General features: G+C 45.7%; 1 protein-coding gene across 1 annotated transcript in view; it reads right to left on the reverse strand.

The window, feature by feature from the left end:
- Window positions 1–2492: 2492 nt before the first annotated feature.
- shisa9a (shisa family member 9a) overlaps window positions 2493–19619 on the reverse strand; it is a gene marked incomplete at both ends in the record, with an annotated part of 28600 nt that continues 11473 nt past the window's right edge. Inside the window, 2 exons of the mRNA XM_080834079.1 lie at window positions 2493–3529; window positions 7837–7965. Coding sequence (XP_080690205.1) covers window positions 2493–3529; window positions 7837–7965 — 1166 coding nt within the window. The remainder of the gene's footprint in view (window positions 3530–7836; window positions 7966–19619) is intronic.

The following is a 19619-nucleotide window of genomic DNA, read 5'->3' on the forward strand; positions in this document are numbered from 1 at the left end:
TATTGTTTTAGGCCAGAGCAGTGTGATCCTGGCTAAAACGAAGAAAATCCAAGAAAATACGTCACTCTTAACATATGTTTAGTTAGTTATACTTAGTTAGGTTGAGGTTGAGCTGAGCAGCCCCAGTTGCAAATGAACACTCCCTTTAACAGAAAGCATCAGAGAGGGAGCGAGAGGGAAGGAGAATGAGTTTGATTCGGCTAATTAGGAGGCTTGCACCTTCACTCTCCATTTGCCTCCCTCTAGCTGAGAAGAAACTTTGATTTCTGGCTGCGCTCGAAGGCCTCTCCAGAAATGTGCCCACTAGAGTGCCAACCCATGCCTGGCACCTGGTTTGAGGTGAATGGGCGCCAGCTGGGGTACCACCGTAGCCAACTTCCATTTCCAAGCCCGGGTCTTAATCAATCAGCCACTCCTTACCATTTATTCAGCCAGAACTTCTGCACAATGGGAAATAAAAGAGCCTCCATTTGCAGTGTTTTTGAGCAATAATCTGCCTCAGATCCAAATTGGAGGGCTTAATTTGATTGGCACGAAGTCGTCTAAACAAAACAATTAAACTAAACCCAGGATTAATTACTTTAATCAAAGAATTGTGTGATTATTACAGAAAAATTGAACACTAACCCTTAATTATGTTTGGGAGGGTAAAATCAAGATCTCTTTGGCAATTTCGATCCAGGTGTACTCCATTTATGCATTTCATTTCAGAGTGGAGCTTCTCAGCTACATGCTGCAGCAATCTAAAAAACACACTTGCCACAGTAAACAAGTATGACAAGTATAAACTTCTGTGGCAGAATGTTGTCAGAGCCAAATTTGACAAAATGACAAATGGCAGTAACAGCGTTACATTGCACCTTCTCCGTGTTTTTGAAGGCTGCCTGTTTGGAATGCACCACAGACCGAGGAATGTGGTCGCTCACAGCATTGTCATGAAGGCGGGGATGTCTTGGGAACACACAACGAATCTCATCCCAGACGCGTGTAATTCCAATTCCTGACAGGTCGAGCATTCCAGATTTTGCACTTTGCTGGACGCAGATGATTAAACTCTATTACGCAGTCAGTGGATTGAGCCTGTCGGTGAGGAACAGGGACACCGTGACCTGTGTGTGTTTTTTTTATCAGTTATCACAGTGAGACTTCCATTTAGCATGTGGGATAGTATTGAATGCTTTTCAAAACATCAATACACATATGCACACAAAGAGACAGAAGTTAAACACTGAAATGCGACTAAACTTTTAGAATGTACACTTATCGACAGACAATCTCTTCTCAGGTTCCTTCATTACAGTGGGAGGCAGCCTCTTCAGTTTCTCTCTCATTTGAATGATTGACAGGCTGAACAGTTAAAAAGAGTTACAAAAAATATCAAAACGGAACACACCACTACAACACACCTCGAAGCATGATATTATACTGTGTTGTATGCATTGATGGACCTGCTTAATGTAATTCTAAAACTATCTGGTCAGGGGAACCCACAAACTTATTTGGAAAAAAAAGAAGATAATTTTCTGGCTTGATACTTTCGCCTCTGTGTCTCCAGAATAGCAGGTTCCTCTTTGCCTAAATTAGGTTTTCGCAGCTCGGTTCGAAATGCTAAATCGAGACCAAATGAAAAATGACCTCCTGCACTGACATTAATCAGCTTTCTGTTGGGTGGGTCTAACAAAATGAATCAAAAGGAGGTCCGTCAGGGCAAGCATGGGTTGGGGGGGGGGGGGGGGGGGGGGGGGGGTTGCATGGAGAGAGAGGGGCGGTAGACAGGAAGAGAAAAACAAATGGCAAGGCAAGCAACCACAGTTTAGCTATACATAACCAGTGTCACTGAGCTTCTGCAGTCTTGGTCTGTGATCGTCTGTTGGACAGCAACATGGTAGCTACGAGAGAGGGACAGCCCAAACGTCCAGAGAGTGGAGCCGTGTGGGTCTGAGCGGTTGTATGCAGACCTGAGGTCACTGATACATCCTGGGGCCAGAAACCGGCCTCAGCCATCCACCCTCTGTCCTGGGCTCCCACCAGCATTTCAGTGTGTCTAGAGGCAGTGAACATTGTTGTCCATGCAAAGATTTCAGAGGACGTTGCCTCTGTTTAAAGGATTACACACACAGAGCATAATATGAATACGTAGCCCCATAAAACTGGCGAGAGAGGGATGCTATAGGTTACATCGAGTTCCATGGTCTTTCCTTACAGTTGGGTATGATGTCACAGTCCTTTGAGTTTTGCCATTTTTGCCATTTGCTCTGAAATGGTCCTATGGATTTCTATGTATTGCTTGTGTAAATTCTCTCCATACAGTCAATGGCAATCCAACTGAATCCGCTAATAATTCCTTTTTTGTGTTAATTATAAACTGACACTGTGGAATTGGATTCTAGTCGAGGTTATCTCACAGACAGTCTATACCCTGGGCAGAGACAAATGGCCCCTGGGAAATGCTTCTGTTCTTCCCTGCGAAGAACCACAAAGGTGCTCCTCTTTCATACGGTCACTTCTGTCTTGCTGTTGGTGACAAAGTAGGGCTGGGTCGGCAGGTAGTGGTGGCTCCGGGCCGTGTGCAGCTCGTTCGCCTGGTCCACTTGGCCTGACTTGCGGGGGCCGTAAGTCTTACGCCGACCCACCGTCTCTGTGCCATCCCAACCCTTCAACATGCCAGGAGCAGCGATGGTGTGTGAGCTGTAGGTCAGCGTGTGCATCCCCGATGCCCCGCCAGACCTCTGTCCTGACCTCATTCCTGTTCCCATTCCTGACCCCATGCCTCCTCCCATCCCTGAACCCATTCCTGGCCCCAGAGTTCCTCCCATCGCTGCTCCAATTCCTGCTCCTGCTGCCATTGCTGCTCCCATACCAGTCCCCATTCCTGGTCCTAATGTTCCACTCATTCCTGGACCCATTCCTGGACCCATTCCTGGACCCATTCCTGGACCCATTCCTGAGCCCATTCCTGACCTCATTCCTTGTCCTAAAGTACCTCCCATCCCAGACCCCATTCCTGGTCCTAATGTTCCTCCCATCCCATGGCCCATAACTGACCCCATTCCTGACCCCATCCCATGTCCCATTCCTGACCCCATTCCTGACCCCATGCCTGGTCCTAACGTTCCTCCCATCCCAGCACCCATTCCTGACCCCATTCCTGGCCCTAGTGTTCCTCCCATTACTGAACCCATTACTGACCCCATGCCTGACCCCATGCCTGACCCCATGCCTGGTCCTAATGTTCCCCCCATTCCTTGGCCCATCCCTGATCCCATTCCTGGTCCTCCTCCAGCTCCCATACCTCCTCCCATGCCCATTCCAGGCCCTTGCCCATGATGTCCTTGTCCTGTGCCATGTCCATGCACTTTGCTGCTCTTGGGCTTCTGTCCGTTCTGCTTGGGGCAGGGTATCTCAGTGATGTACTTGGCCGTGGGCTCGTGGTGCTCCATTCTAATGGGGTGAAGAGGCAGGCTTCCCTTCGTTGCCAGTTCGGACAAATGCCGGCGTTTGTTGTAGTAGTCACCGTTGGCTTTCTCCGCTGTCAGAGAAAGAGAAGAAACGAAAGGACATAATGAGAAACAACAAGAAATAGTCTAACATGCAATGGCAGATCAGAGCTGTGATAAGCAAAAAATAGGCAAAACTGAATATTTAAAAAAATCTTCATAGAAGCCCTAAGATCATGAAATGTCACTGTCCATCTCATTACGGGACTGACAGTGTTTATCAGAATGCGCTGTGAATTGTCCTCCCTCCTGTTGGAGTCTGGTCTAGGAGGCTTCAGCTGTGTAGTCAATGGCTACTCATCTTTCATGCTCAATGATCTGGCAGTTTACATCCACACTGCTTTAACCTGACCATTCCCTCTAACACACCAGTGTGACCTACTGCCCCACTATTCCCGGTGACATTTGTTTACTAAAATGTCTTTCCCTGACCTTTACTCTGTCAAGCTGCTAGGTTGCAGTGGCGTATGGGTCTGCTCACCCCGCGTGAGAAACAATGGGACACCCAACTCTTGTCTACATCTCTGAGAGCCACTGCCATTTTAGAGTTTTAATATCTCAGCAGACAGTGGCACATACATAACTCTGCCTGACAAACTGCTGCTTTCGCCTCGAGTCGCGTAAATGAGAGACATGCACAGTGTTACATGTGCTGCCCCTGCTTCCCTCTCTCTCTTCTCGCTGTCTTTCTTTCTCTCTCTCTCAATCTGTGTTATCGGGGCCGTTCATCTCCTCGTTTAACTGTTCATTCATCTCCCACTGAGAGGGGGGCCCAGGCTGTCGCCTTGGCGGCTAGCCTGGGGAATGTATCGTTTTACCAGGTGATTCATGTTCACGGCAGAGTCATCACTCCTCCGCCCGCAGCTCCACAGCGTCCTGGCGTGACTTTGATGAGGCCGTGTTTGATGGTCTGTTGCTTTTTTGCCCTGTCCTTGAAGATAAACTTTACACGCTCGCAAACTTTGCACCTCCACACAGCGCTAAATCTTATTTATCACAAGCTCGGGTGGAGAGGGGAGGAGACGAACGTGAGTCAGGTCAGGGGGGATGTGGAGAGTGGGGGGGGTGTGTGTGTGTGTGGGGGGGGGGGTGGTTGGTTGGTGCTGACTGAGAGGTGATGTTATATGCAGACATGTTTTCCGTCAGGAAAGGATTCACTTGGCCGACAGGTGAATCAATCCCCGGCTTAATGGTGTGTTGGCACGCGCCGCTACCACACCAGAGCGCTCGCTTTTCCAACAGACAGAATTCATATATGAGGGGTGATTGATAAGTCTGTGGCCTAAGGTAGAAGAAGATGAGTTCTGCAGCTGTCATTACATGCGCTTGCTGTTCAAGTCTTTGAGTGATTATGCAGAAAGTCTGAACTTAATAGCTTTTGTGGTATTTCTGTTTCAGGTAATTGAAAATGGCAAGTCAGCACTGTCTGAGAAAATGGACAAAACCATGCTTTTAGAAGGGGCATTCTCCTCTAGTGTTGCCACCATGTCCACATGGACTTCCTTGGGTAATAAGCCTTTTAGACCGAGGTAGCGATGAAGGGCTAGAATAAATAAATGATCTGACACAGAAACACCACAAATGTAATTAACCTTCAATCTTTCTGCATAATCACTCAAAGAGTTGAACTGCTCGTTCATGTTATGACCACAAACTTATCAATCGCCACCCCCGTATAAATCAACGGCACGCTGCATCACTGAGCAAATGACTTCACACTGGGTCAAAGTGAGCCGTGTCCACACCTAATCAACTCAATCTGAGGCACTTGTTGGGTCTTTTTTTCTCCCTGTATTCAGGTCGATGACTTCAGAAATAATTGGTCTAGGTTTTGGCTTCTATTTAAAGAGTGGTATCCAAATATCTTGAAGGGGGTTTGACGTTTCTGCTGCACCCCTTTATTAGTGAGTTCCACTTCTTCGTGTCTGAGGGGAAATCCAATAGTGTGACCTTAGAGATGCATTTGGGGACAGGGGAGATAAGTATTGACTGGCAGAAGTGTGGCTTATCTGCACCCCAGCTGCAGACCCTATACCTTTGGGGATCTTTGGGGGAAAGGCAATTACATAAAAAGGAGATGAAATAAAAACCTAAAGCAGAGGACTGGAGTGGTTTTCCACCCAGTGATCTTTTTTAGTGACTCACACACAATGAGAGGAAATTACAGTCCTGTAGGTCCACTTCTCAAGATGTTAGTTGTGTGTGTGTGTGTGTCTGTATGTGTGTGGTGGGAGTGGTGTGTATGTACGAATGTTGTGTGTTTGTGCTGAAAGGGAACCAGATTTTGTGTGTGATGTGCTTCTGTGTGTATGGGAGCGCGTCCAGTTTGCCTACATATATCAAGGATGGGGATGAGTTTTATGCCAACATTAAAGAGAAAAACTAGTCACACTTCACTTAAAGCCTCTATCCATAATGCATAGCATGTGCTTTTAAATACATTCATTATGGATTATGGCCTTGGCAATGACAATTTACCACTATTCATGAACTGTAAATAATTAATTACTCATTCGTACAATAAACACACACTTTCTATTCAGTTTTGCCCATACTTTAATTTCTTATTAATATTTCTGTTCCTTAATAAATAATAAATCACAAAACCTGTACATCTGTGTAATTCATTCCTGGAGTGTAGCAGTAATTATCCAGTGTGGAATTTTGATGAAAAAAAAACAACATAAAATGAGTGACGATCGTTCCCCGAGTTTCCTCATCAGTCCCTTGAGAGAGCCTCAGAAAGTTTTGTCTTAAATCTTCCGAGGATAATAAAAATGATGAGGTGTTGTTTTGAAAACACCCGCAGGTGCTCCTGCAGATTCCTCCTCTCCTGCATGAAGTTGTCAAGATGCATGCATATTTAATGAGAAGGCGCCCGGTGCGTTCGCTATTCAAATCCAGTGAAGGCCACGGCCAAACAGCGGTACAGTGCATACTGCAGATTACAGGTTTTCTAAAAAGCAAGATATGGTTTCTGTGAAGTTTAATGAAATGCAAGGCCAACTCTGCCTCCGTGCTTGTGGGGTACTTTTTTTCTAAAACACAATATATTCCTTTCTAAAGACAGCTTGATTGCCTGCTGCATCCAAACTAAACCGCATCAAACTTAATAGATAAAAATATAAATAAATAAGCGCCTCTGAAAGTGGCAACTCGCTGAAACTTCACATTCTACTTCTGCCATCTCAAACAGACAGATCTGCAATCTTCAAGGCCATATGCTATCAGCCTCACAAAATGGGCACTGCGAAAGTTGTGAGGGGGCCAGACTGGTACATGCATAATGCAGAGCGGCTCTTCTTAAAAACGCATTGTCTCTCTGTCAGAATCGGCACATTAACCGACAGGCTCTGTAGAGCTGGTTTAAGCAGTAAAGAAACACATTTCTAAGAACCGGATGGAATAGAAGAGAGAGAGAAAAAAAAATCACATCTGACGGGGGGTGGCAGATGAATAGGCTTCTCTCAGCAAAGAGAATCTCACTCAGCATGTGCTAACGGAGGCCACTGGCTCAATGCCTGCCTGTGCCCAAAACTCCAGCCTAAAGAGAATAATGAGTGATTATGGCAGGAGATTGCAGAGAATTGCATGGGATTGTGTTAAGTCATTCAGTCTTCTCTGACACTATGACAGTGGCTACAGTTTCTTGGCAGAAGACAACAGATTGAGGGGAAAAAAAAAAAAAATGATTGGGCACAAATAGCTCAATCTATATGCGTATGTGAAACACCATAAGACCATGAGCAGAAATCCTATTAAGAAAGACTATGCATATAGAAAGAGCATGTATGTGTGTGTGTGGATGTCTCTGTGTGTCTTTCTGTGTTTATGTAGCGTGTGTGTACGTGTGTGTGTGAGTTTGTGTGTGTGCATGTGCATGTGCATATGCGTGTGCGTGTGCGTGTGCGTGTGCATGTGCATGTGTGTGTGTGTGTGTGTGTGCGTGTGTGTGTGCGTGAGCGTGAGCGTGAGCATGAGTGCGTGTGTGTGTGCACTAGTGTTTAAAAGTGTGCCACAAACTATGGGAGTGCAACTGGGGTGTGACTATCAAACTTGGTCTACAGAACACTGAAGCGCAAAATAACCATTTCCAATTGTCCTGGTTCACGGTGTGCCAATCCTACCTCAAAAATAGAAAAATCTGGACCACCGAGGGTGGCCGTCTAAATGCAGAGCACGTCCCACCATGAGCGGACTGCTATTGGACGCTCACTGGGCCGTGGTTGTTTACTGTTGAGTTGCCCACACACACACACACACAAACACACACACACACACACACACACACATACACACGTGCGGCTACAGAGCAAGTGAGGAGCTGCGTGGTCCTTACCGACAGCTTTGAGGGAGGCGTATTTGTTGAGCTCCTTGCCAGGCTGCTGCTGCTCATACATGGGTGCTATGTGGCTCAGAACAGGGTAAGGGTGCTGCTGGGTCATATTGTTGTTGATCTGCCCGCCTTCTGGAAGAGAGCACAGACACAGGAGAGAAACAGTTAGCACACTGATATTCACACGCCTTTTTTTAAGGGCCGATCTAGTTTTGTTTTTGTGTGTTTGTTTGTTTGTGATTTTTGTGTGTGTGTAGTATTTGAGAAGAATGCTATGCAGATGGCTTCTGTCATACATTTCCACTTTCCAATAGCCAGACAGCGCTCCTTTCCCCATGAGACAGATTTTCTTTATTTAAAAAAAAAATACAATGAAATAGTGTAGTCATGAGCATCCGCGTCTCCTCCACAAAACTACTTGATCATTTTCAAAGTTGAAATTAACTTTGAGTGATTTGAAAGGGCTTTGTGTCTCAGTGGCAAGATTTGCTGGAAAACTTCCCTCTGACACACTACGCGGGGCTACAGACGCGATGCCTTTGTTGCGTGGAGACAGGCTTGTCTCATTTATTCACAGCTGGGGTAAATGTCACCCAGAAAAAGCCTTCCATTCCCTCCTGTTTCGTCTAGGCAGAGGGACAGGTGCAACACACTCTGTGTGTGTGTGTGTACTTGTGTGTGTGTGTGCATCTGTGTAAGTGTTCATTATATGTGTGGGCATGTGTGTCTGTCTGTGCGCAAGCAGGCACATGCCTGTCTGTATATATGTGTTTTTGACCATGCACAAGTGTGTGTGTGTGTGTGTGTGAGTGTGTGTGTATGTGTGTGTGTGTGTGAGAGAGTCTGTGTGTGTGTGTGTGTGTGTGTGTGTTTGTGTGTGTGTGAGAGAGAGAGAGAGTGATAGATAGATAGATAGATAGATAGATAGATAGATAGATAGATAGATATAAAGACAGTGTAAGAATGTCAGTGTGTGAATCTGTGTGAAAGAGAATGTGCTACATTACCCGAGTGTGCAAGAGAGACTGTAGGAATGTTCATGGATGAGAGTGCATGTGTAGAGTCTGTGTGCCCGCCTGTGTGTGTGTGTGTGTGTGTGTGTGTAAGCTGCCCAATCGATCCCTCCTGTGCCCCCTCGCCCTCGTCTCATGATGATGGCTTGTCAGCACAGAGTGACGATGAAAGCCCCCTAACCTGTGTGTCGTGGCTGTCGGCATGCCACCGCTGTTGAAAGTAATTAATTGCTCCATACTGATGCAAGGGGGTCACTGACACGCATTCGACTACAGAGAGAGACTGGAATCACCGTGCCACACACACACACACACACACATTTACTCCTGTCAGATGCCCAGACATTTGCTTTGCTGCGGTGCATTCAAAGATGTATAAACTAGGCCGCGCAATTTCAAAGAACACCTGAGACAACGAAAGCGGATTATGTGACCAGTCATTTAATTTTAGGTTTAGCTCAGTATCTTCCAAATGTCACTACACAAGGACTGAGCAGCCGGCTTCCTTTGAAACAGGGCAATGTCAGACAGAGACTATTCAGTGACATGGTAGTCTATAGTTACACACACTAACAGCCTACCCTATCCTCAGAGGCCACTGGCCTTTAAATAGATTGAAGGTGATTGAATCGTACTCAGACATTTATCATGCAGTCATGTGGCTGATGTGTGCTGTGAACAGATAAGGGGAAATGATGAAAAAAATGGGGTCAAAAATGAACTAAATCTTTCAAAAGTGGCACAGCTGAATACAGAACGGAATGCAACAGGAGAACCTTGTCTTCGGTTACTGCCAAAAAGCCGTCTCGTCCTTGGATCAAACCCTTTGTCAAGTTAGCGTGCATGCTGTTCATTTTACACGCCACAGACTTTCTCCATCCTACTCCCTTGAAAAATTGACAAAAATGTTTCATGCAAGTAGGTGTGAGCTCATGGCTTGCCTCTATTCATCAGGGTATTTTCGTGTTTGTTTTTGTTTGTGCAAGTCGCTGACTCATCGCCGGTGGGAAAAACCTTCTCCCATGTATTCAGGTGGAAGTTGTCTTAAGAAGCTCTCACCATCTTGCGCCTATCGCTTTAATCGCCGCGCTCATGCTTTGTGTTTGCTTCTCGGCAAGTGCGCCACAAAGCCTCGGAGCGGCTGCGTTAGCGGTCTCCCACGTGAGCCCGAGCGAACAAGAGCATTCAAAGATCGATGAGCTCCATTTCCAGCCCTCCTGCACGCACTGATGAAAGACAACACCACCTCAGCTCCTCAGTTCAAAAGACTGTTCAGTCTGATTCTGGTTTGGAAGTGCTAGCCCTGTTTTCCTTGGTTTCAAGCAGAGGCTCTAGATATGTACGCTTTATGTGTTTTGCATGTTTTGTCTCCAGTATGTCAGTGGGTTTACTAATCTAGAAGAATAATTCAGTACAACAACAACAAATACGGTGACTTAATGGTTTTTGTCTTACTTTAACACCATGCTGAAGATTGTCCTGATTATGTTAATGTAATAACACTGTTGTAATTGTGTAACAACACCAGGCACACATGAAAAAATGAGAGTTGATGAGAACAAAACAGTTTAAACCGAGAAGTTCAGAAATGTAATAATTGTGTAACAACACCAGGCACACGTGAAAATATTAGAGTTGATGAGAACAAAACAGTTTAAACCGCGAATTTAAGAAATGTAATTGTCAGTCTTGTCATGTTTCTCCACAACTCACAGTGAGAGTTTTGACCTTGACACCACTATGCCCACAGCATGTGTGTGTGTTAATTTGTGGATGGCAAGATTCTTTACAGAATGTTGAGGAGTGGGGTCAAGGTTCCTGGGCCCCCACGTCTGCCTCCTAGTGCCCCCCTCCTGTGCTCAGCCACACAGACCACCAACCCCCCACCACCTCCACCCCCAGCGGGGTCACCTTTCGCAGCTCACAGCGCCTTCAGCCTTCTCTAATGATTAGGCTGGGGAGAGAGCCCCCACATCACGGGAGGCCAGCGAGAGAGAAAGCTCTCGAACAGACTGAGGACACCGTGTATCGTGTATTTGGCGGGTGGGGGGCGGGTGCTGTGGTAGTGATGTGTAGGGGCAAAAATAGCTGTGCATTCGCAGAAAGGACACCGATGCTAGCCACCCGACACAGACTCTGGAGGAAGCGCCTCCATGCCGGCTTCGCACGTCTTTGACACTTGATTGATCGCTGAGAGCGCTGCCTGCAGGCATGGCTAACAACGGGAAGCTTTGTGAAAAAAAAAAAAAACATAAAAAACAAAATCAAAACAAGTTGGTGGGAGGGGTGGGGTATGGCAGAGGAAGAGAGAGAGAAAAGGAATAAAACAAACAATGACAGACGAACATAGACACTGGACATTTGGTATGAGGTCATTGAGGAAAGTCTCGGCAGGAGATATAGACATTCTAAAGATGTTTTCTCCCCTCCTTCCTCTGGCCCTGTGAACGTGTGACAGCGCAGGATTGTGTTGCAAACACTGTTGTCCTCATTATCCACACCATATGCTCATCTGTTCATTGTTTCTCATTAGCTGCCGCCCGAGCCTCTTTCTTCTCAGAAGCAGCCAGTGAGAATGAGACTTTGCAGGGGGCCTCACCACAATACTCACATTTTAACCTCCCTTCACACACAATTATCCTAAAATGAGATGCTAAGAACAACCTTCATGTCTGAGTGTTTTGATATTGTCTTTCACACAACCCAAAAGACAATATCAAAACACTCAGACATGAAGGTTGTTCTTAGCATCTCATTTTAGGATAATTGTATCTGTGGCAACAAGCTTCCTTCCAGACGAACGTTCTTTGTTCAAAATACAAAAAGAAACTCGTCTGCGGTGGCAGGATGTGTGAAAAGAGAAGGAAATCCACACCAATCTCAGCTGAACAGCTGCTTAATTCCCGGGTGAGTGAGTGGGACATTAATCTTTATCTCAAATCCCACGGCCAAACATCAGCTTGTTTGGCCATCAATATGGAAGCAGCTCAGTGGAGCGCTGAAGGACAGTTGATAAAACCGCCTGTCAGTCTCCCAAGGAAGAGAAAGCCCATGGGATCAAGGCAATCAACTATCTTAGAGCGAATCAAAGTCTATTTTCTATTGGCTTGTTTATAGTCCTTCAATGGATAATTGGTTGATATTGGACAGCTATTGGCTGTTGGTTATATAGACCTTTCAGAAAATCCAGTCTAGAGCATTGATCCAAAAGCTAACACATACGTTGCCACCTCCACTATTGTTTTAAGAGTATTTTCAGTACTAGGCTGAAATTGAATTACCGCCTCTTGCCTGTCTATTTCCCAGGTCCTTTTACCGGTGAGTGCCCTTGTTTCGCTGGACAAAAAAGAGTGTTCTCCAACTCTGCTAAGAGAGGAGCCAGGACAGCACCAGCTGGCACCAGCCTCTGTGTTGGCGGCCCTCATTCTCCAGGCCTCTCTTCTTCAGGCTCTCTGTGGGAGTGTGCAGCAGGTGTGTGGGTGTGAGGAGGGGGGGATGGGATGGGATGGGATGGGAACGGGAGGATGGGAGCTCGGATGGTGAGCAGCCGCTGCTCATATCCACTCAGCAGGCTTCGCAACACTCCACTGACAACCTCATCATTCAGTGGTACGAATGTATACGTGCCTCAGTAAACACTGGAATGGACAAAAAAGTGGGGCCATCCATCACACGGATGGGCTGAGTCGCGGCTCGACTTCTACTCGCCCGTGTCTGTAGGTACAAGCAAAGTGACTGTGCGTGGTTTCATCTCGGGGCGCCGGCCCGGCGAGCCTCTGCGAGGAGATGAGTCAGGGAGTGATCTGTAAATGTTCTTGGCCAGGGGAGAAGGGATTTGCTCCTTCAGTCTCCCCAAGTTGCTCAAGGAGTGACATTTTATTCGACGAGTAACACGAGTTCTTACGTAAGGCGCTCTAAGACATCCAGGGCTTCTTCTTCTGTGAAGCACAAACTCGAGCTCAAGGCCGAGGAGCAGTTAGGAGCTACAGCAGAAAACCTCATTTAAAATGTACATTTGATGTTCCTTGTTAGGGAAGTCACTCCATGATTTCAGTATCTAGTGCTTCACAAAAAAACATGACTTGCGATTCTGTTGCTATTCTGTTCTGTCTATTCTATCATTTAAACAAAACTTTACACAAATTTAATTGCCAAGGATTTAGGACTTTAATCATTTTGACCAAAGGGAGAGGAAAATACTCAAAAGCAGATTGTTTATTTTCCTCTGTAATTGTCAGGAATGGATAGAGAAATACGGTGGATTACCAGACTACAATTACTCTCGAATGGGCTCATTGGGGCAGATTATTGCTCTGCCTGACAGCAGTCGAGCCACAGCTGACTAAGCCAGAGCAGGCCCCAGAATGACTAGGAATGACGGAGGCTGCACAGTTCAGTGAAGTCGCTGTTGGCCTTGTCACAAACAAAACAATTATGTGTCAACAACTAAATGCGTTCCGCACCATAGCGGTAAGTCACTCTGACGCGCCCAGCACCCATTTTGCAAAAGGGGAAACAGGGGTAATGTGCTGATTGGGAAGCGGGAATGGGATAGAGGGCTGGGGCTCTCTTTTACTCCACGCACGCTGATTTACAAAGCCGTCGCTTCCGTTATCGGTGCCATCCATCACAAACACAGCGGCAGAGTAACGACAGACGCAGACCGGCGTGGAGTCTTTATCCTTGTGTCCCTCCGTCGTGCTGAGACTGTACCAGGCAAGGCTCCGGCTCAGGCATCAAAAGACAGACAGACAGACAAAAACAAGATTGCAAGTCTCCTCTCGTTTTCAATAAACACATGAATAAATAAGTAAGTAGCAAGTAGATTATACGAAGAGGGGCTTATCAACACACATACATACTTGCGCACAAAAAGAAAAACATATGCATCTGCTCATTCCATTTGCCTGTCAATCAAGCACAGCCCCATCCATCTGTTATCCGTTCTTGGTTTCGTTGCCGATTTTCCCAGTGCCACCAAATTGCTGTGATTTTGTTTCATTTTTCTTTCCTCCTTTCTCACAAAGCAATTTCTTGTCAGTCTTGCTTCCTATCGGGTCCAGTTTGGGCAATCGGCAGTGTGGATCATCAGGTTAGATAAAGCAAGGTTAGCCCAAAGCACACAGACGGACAGGCGAGCCAACACAAAGCCATGAGATACCTCTCTGCGGCGCATTAAAAATGCACGAGTGTATTTGGGTAGCGGCGCATCCCAGAGGACGGGTGCTATGAGAAGGGCACGGGGGCGCACCAGTGATTTCCACTTGAAATAGGTTGGTGGGGGTGGGGGTGGTGGTGGTGGTGGTGGTGGTAGTGGTGGTGGTGGTGGGGGGGTTCAGCCTCAATGCAGTGGAGTCATTGCAGAGTTTATGAGCCCACTGATGTCCCTACACTTGACACAGGAAAGCTGCAGAAAACTAGGGGCTATAGACTGTTTATTTTCAGTCGTCTGTAGGCAAAACAAGGCAAGGTTATTTATAAAGCACAGTTCATACACGTCGGTATTTACAAATAAGCAAATAAAACAACATAAAAAAATAAAATTTTAGGACTAAAAACGAAGCTTAATGTTTGAAGAGGAGAGTTTTTTATTTGTATCACAAGAGTACCACAAGCATGACAGTGAACCACCAAGAACCACACTTCTTCAAATTCTGAAACTTTTCTGACAAACGCCCCCACAGTCAACACTACAACAGGACCCCTATCACACAGTACCTGTGCTGTACCATTGGAGAAGAGTGCAGAAGAGAGAGAGAGAGAGAGACAGAGACAGAGACAGAGAAACAGAGCGAGAGAGAAAGAGAGTTATGTTGCAATAGATCTCGAAGATTTCTATGGAATCCCTGCCAATCTTACACTGAAGGACATTCATTTGTCTGGGTAGAATGGCACATCTGCACCCCTTTAGGTGAGCTCTCTGGCTCCTTGGTCAATAAAAGTCAATCCTCTGATCAATAACACCTGAAAAGGCTACTTTAGGTGACATGTCCTGCTGTGCTGCTCATCAAATATGTTAAATGATAAAAAGCAAAGACTGCAAGGAATTCATAACATTTCTCAACGGGAGTCTGCCTTCCTGCAGGGAAATGTTGCGAAACACTTCGAAGGGCTTCCTTCATAAGAAGCCACCCCAGTCAGGTTATTGAATCTTCTACGTCAAAGCGTAGGCTTTGGGAAATGGATTTCCATTTTACAATTGAATGAAGAGAAAGTTCTGCTATTTTGCTTCCATAGCGGCTAAAATGGGTGGCAAAAATAATTGCTGGTGCTATTGATATTCCGAGAGACGTTTCAAAAATAAAAAGGGAGTGAAGATTACAACGTCTAATTACAACTGTAGGTGGCATTCATGGCTCTCCCTGCATGTTTACTCAAAACATGTTTATGGTTCGCGTGAAACACCTACAGATCACTATAATGATATGGATGACATTTGTGGACTACAGTACAACGCAGTGAGCCGGCTGAGAGGTCTGAGAGTTTATGCAGTGTCTTAGCAACCGTAACTCTGAGTAACAGCGCTCCAAGGCGAAGGACGCCCTTCTGCTTGCTGAAAATGCTGATGCCAAGTAAGGCCTGTGTCTCTTCAGGAGAAGAGGAGCTGGGGAGGGAGGGAAGGAGAGAGGGAGGGAGGGAGGAAAAGGAGGAAATCCCATATGGAACCTCTTATCCCCCTGAGCAAAGTGCCTATAGCAGAGCCTCAGAGCTGGGCAGCTCACTTCTCTCCTCAGCCCAGCGGCGGTGGGGGAAATCAACAGAAGGCACGCTGAGACTCCATCAATGCAGGAGAGAGAGAGAGAGAGAGAGAGAGAGAGAGAGATGGAAGGAGAGATAGAGAGAGAGAGAGAGAGTGAAGGAAGGATGGAAGGAGAGAGAAAGAGACAGAAAAGGAAAGATGGAAGGAGAGGGAGAGAGAGGCGGAAAGATGAAAGGAGAGAGAAAGAGAGACAGAAAAGGAAAGATGCAAGGAGAGAGAAAGTTGGGGAGAGAGGGAGAGGGAATTAATGAGAGACAGAAATAGAGAGAGAGAGAGAGATAAGGAGAGCAGAGAGAAAGAAGGAGTAATGGATGAAGAGAGACAGATATTGGAAGAAGGAAAGAAGGAGAGAGATAGATATTGAAAGAGAGAAAGAAAGAAAGTGAGGGAGACATGGAAATCGTGTTCCACTATCACTGCAATCACAGCCATCAGTGGCCATACTGTTTTGTAGGTGGGAATTTTCAAATGTAATCAAAAAACTAATATGCCTACCTTCTAGGTTGGTGTGTTGGCACATTTGTGACACAGCTAGTTATTTATAAAAATACAGGTCTCTCTTGTACACTGATACATAAAAGATTTATTTTTTAAATGCATTACATTGACACATGGAAATCAAGCCTAATGAGTCTAGTCCAAAATGCTCAAGTCATAACTTGGAAGAGTAACCTCAACAGAAAACTAGATAGATTTTACAGACACACTAACACATGCAACCTTCTGCACACACACACACACACATTTACTGAAGCATTTAGAATGGTTAATTATGAAATCCATCCCTGTTAACACCTGTTATGCAATTAATGCCAATCATTGCCTCCAGAGAAAATTTCCCATTGCTGCTAAACCCAATTTACGTGGCAAGTCTCCCACCACAACTCATTATCATTTCCAACCCCATGCCCTCTTCCTGCTGCTCCAAATGAGTTTGAAGTATGAACACAAAGCCACACTAAAAAAAAACACTCACACACACATACACACACACACACACACACACACACACACACACACACACACACACACACACACACACACACACACATACATACACATTCATACACATACACTTGCGGCACACACACACACACACACACACACACACACACACACACACACACACACATACATACACACACACACACAGACACACAAACACACACACAGTTGCACGTTCTCAAGCGTGACACTCATCCCCTTATCATGCAGGAGGGGGTCTTGGTGTTTGCATATGTGTATCGTTCTCTGTGGCTTTCGGTTTGTTTGGTTACCTGATTCCGCCGTTAATATTAATGTCATGTAAATGTTTGAGTTGTTCACTGCTGACGGTCTTGGCTTGGACATTTTTCAATCCCTTACGGCTTCGGGGAGGATATGTTCAGTTACTGTTACATACCAAAGGGACTCTGTATGTTCAAGTGAACCAGTGGAAGCCCATAGACCGTGGCTGCGAGAAAAACTACTTTGAAGCAATCTCTATCGGCTGAGAAATGTCCCTTGCAATTACAGACTGAGATGGATTGGTGAGAGAGGTGAAGCGTCCGTCAGGAAATTCAGTAAGGGGAAATTAATATTCGTGTGGACCCCTTCCTTCAAGATGATTATGTTCATCTGTCACTAATAATGACGGGGAATTTTGTTGTCCACATGTACTGAGGAGGCAAGAAGCCAAGAAACAGGAATCATTTGCAATCTCTGTTGTGCCAAATGATAAACGGTCCGAGGTGCTAAAGTGTGTGTCTGGAAATACATTAATCTGTCATTTCCTTCATTGCAGAGGGCTACACGCCATGAATTATGCATTCGCTTCGAGCCAGAGGAGTGTTGATCTGAGAATTGGGCTATTTGTGTCCTCAGTGATGCCTATGCCCACAACCAGACAGCAGGAGGAAAAGGTTTTGGGGTGGGGGGGGGTGGGGCCTTGGAGAAGGATGCAGGCAATGACACTGATTACAATCAATACATACATAAACGAAATCAATAAACAAGAGAAAGAGAAAATCAAATGCATGACTCAAAAAACAATACCCACAAGACACATCTCCCGGGTGTATTGTTGCTGCTGATTCATAATAAGTGGAAGGCATACAAAGCACTCTGCAGAAATTAGCACATTTGTATTTGACATGAAATATTCGATTTCCACAGGCAATGGAAAGGTGTTTTTTTAAGAGAGGGGGGAGGGAAAGATGGAGGAGAGAGAGAGGAAAGGGAGGGGGAGAAGAAAACTTTTCTGAGATCTTTCCCCCCGGCAGCCTGACAAGCTGAAGGATCAATACGCTTTTGGACAGCCTATCGCTACCCCCCCTTCCCTCAGCTCAGAAATAGGCACTTCTCACTGCTCAACCCCCCCCCCCCCCCAACACACACACACACACACACACCATCTCCAGCAGAGAGGACACTTCCTGAGGGCTTCAGCTTGTGCCTCTCTCTCACTGGAGGAGCTTCCAGACAGACAGAAGCCACGCCAATAAATCGAGATGCTTCCTGTTCAGGAAATCCACCAAGCCCGAGAAAAAAAAGGACTTGATGTGCCGCAGATTTCTCATGTTAAGTATTTTATCATTTTCTCTCTGACTAGATGCCAGGGGGGTTTGTTTTGCCTCTGAATGGTTCTAAAGAACAAGAACAGTGTTTTCTACCTTGTCACAGCCAGTTTTTCCACAGTGAATCTGAATCTGTCATCTGCCGACTACATGTATGATCCTGATGGATATGCAAATGTGGTGATTCAATTAAATGTATTATCGAAAAAATCGGCTATGTGACATGCCTGTGGCACATGTCTATCAGAGAATTTCTAGTGGCTTGCTGCTAGTTTTTCCGAAATGCCTGATATTTTGACAGCCATCTTTGTATACTGTAAACAAAATTCATGAGGCAATGCAGCACGACCAGCGCTCACTGTCCAGGAGGATTCTACAACGGTGTATTTCCATAATGCATAAGCATCACCCAATGCTGTACCAGTCTTTACCAGGAAAAAAACAACTGTCACCCCCCCCCCCCCCCCCCCCCCCCCCCATCCTATCACTGATAATTTCACGCAGGCCTGCTGCACGCCACAGAGAAAAACTTGCCAACCCAATGGAGCCTGTTGCATCAAATGGCTGAGTGTGTGGGCAACACAAATTAGTTTCCCACTGTCTAGACCTTTGGTGGTCCGAGACCCTCAGGTAACACTTTTCCCCAGTCTTACATTTATTTTGTGGTACCAGGGGCATGAAGTACCTCAGCCAATCGCTGTAAAGCTTAAGCCTGTGATGTCACTCACATGCGTGAGGACAGATGCATTCCAATGCAAACTGTTGTAAATCCACTCCTAACAAAGGCCACATAGAGAAAACGGTATAACGTGTAAAGTGGGAATAGATAATCAAAGCAGTGCAGGTGGCACAGTGGTTTGCATATTTGCCTAGTAAGTAGTTAGTTTATTCCAGGTTTATTCCTGAACAATGCTATGTGGCAGCGAGTCTCTGAGTGTGGTGGCTTTTAATGGCCTGCCCTGCACACAGGAATTTATTAAACTCAATTTACATGGGGCACTTTAAGGGGATTAAGGTGCCCCTACTGTGTGCAGAATAGCTTTATGCTGTATTGTTAGACTTTATTTTTGTTAATGTATCCAATATAATACAAACTTCCCTGTTCATAGCAGTATGCCTCTGTCTTTAGAATGAACACAAAGCTATAAATGGTAAAAGTATAATCTGGGGTATGAGGATGGAGAGAAATGGCCTCTTTTTTTCATGGCACATTGTGTTCCTGGATCGACACACAAGATGCTCCTGGAACTCCCGGGAGGCTCCCAGGGACAACATACATACAACATACATGTCATCCTTCAAAAAAATGTAATGATACATGTCGTTCCAGGAACATGGCATTGTTGAGGATTGAGAACCTTTAAAGGGATAAATATCTTATACAAAGGAAGAAAAATAGGATAGACGGCCCATTCCTGACGGAGAATGAATAAAGGGGAAAATGCCTATTGCTGGTAG

The sequence above is a fragment of the Sprattus sprattus genome, assembly GCF_963457725.1.
Source record: "Sprattus sprattus genome assembly, chromosome: 3".
NCBI lineage: Eukaryota > Metazoa > Chordata > Actinopteri > Clupeiformes > Clupeidae > Sprattus > Sprattus sprattus.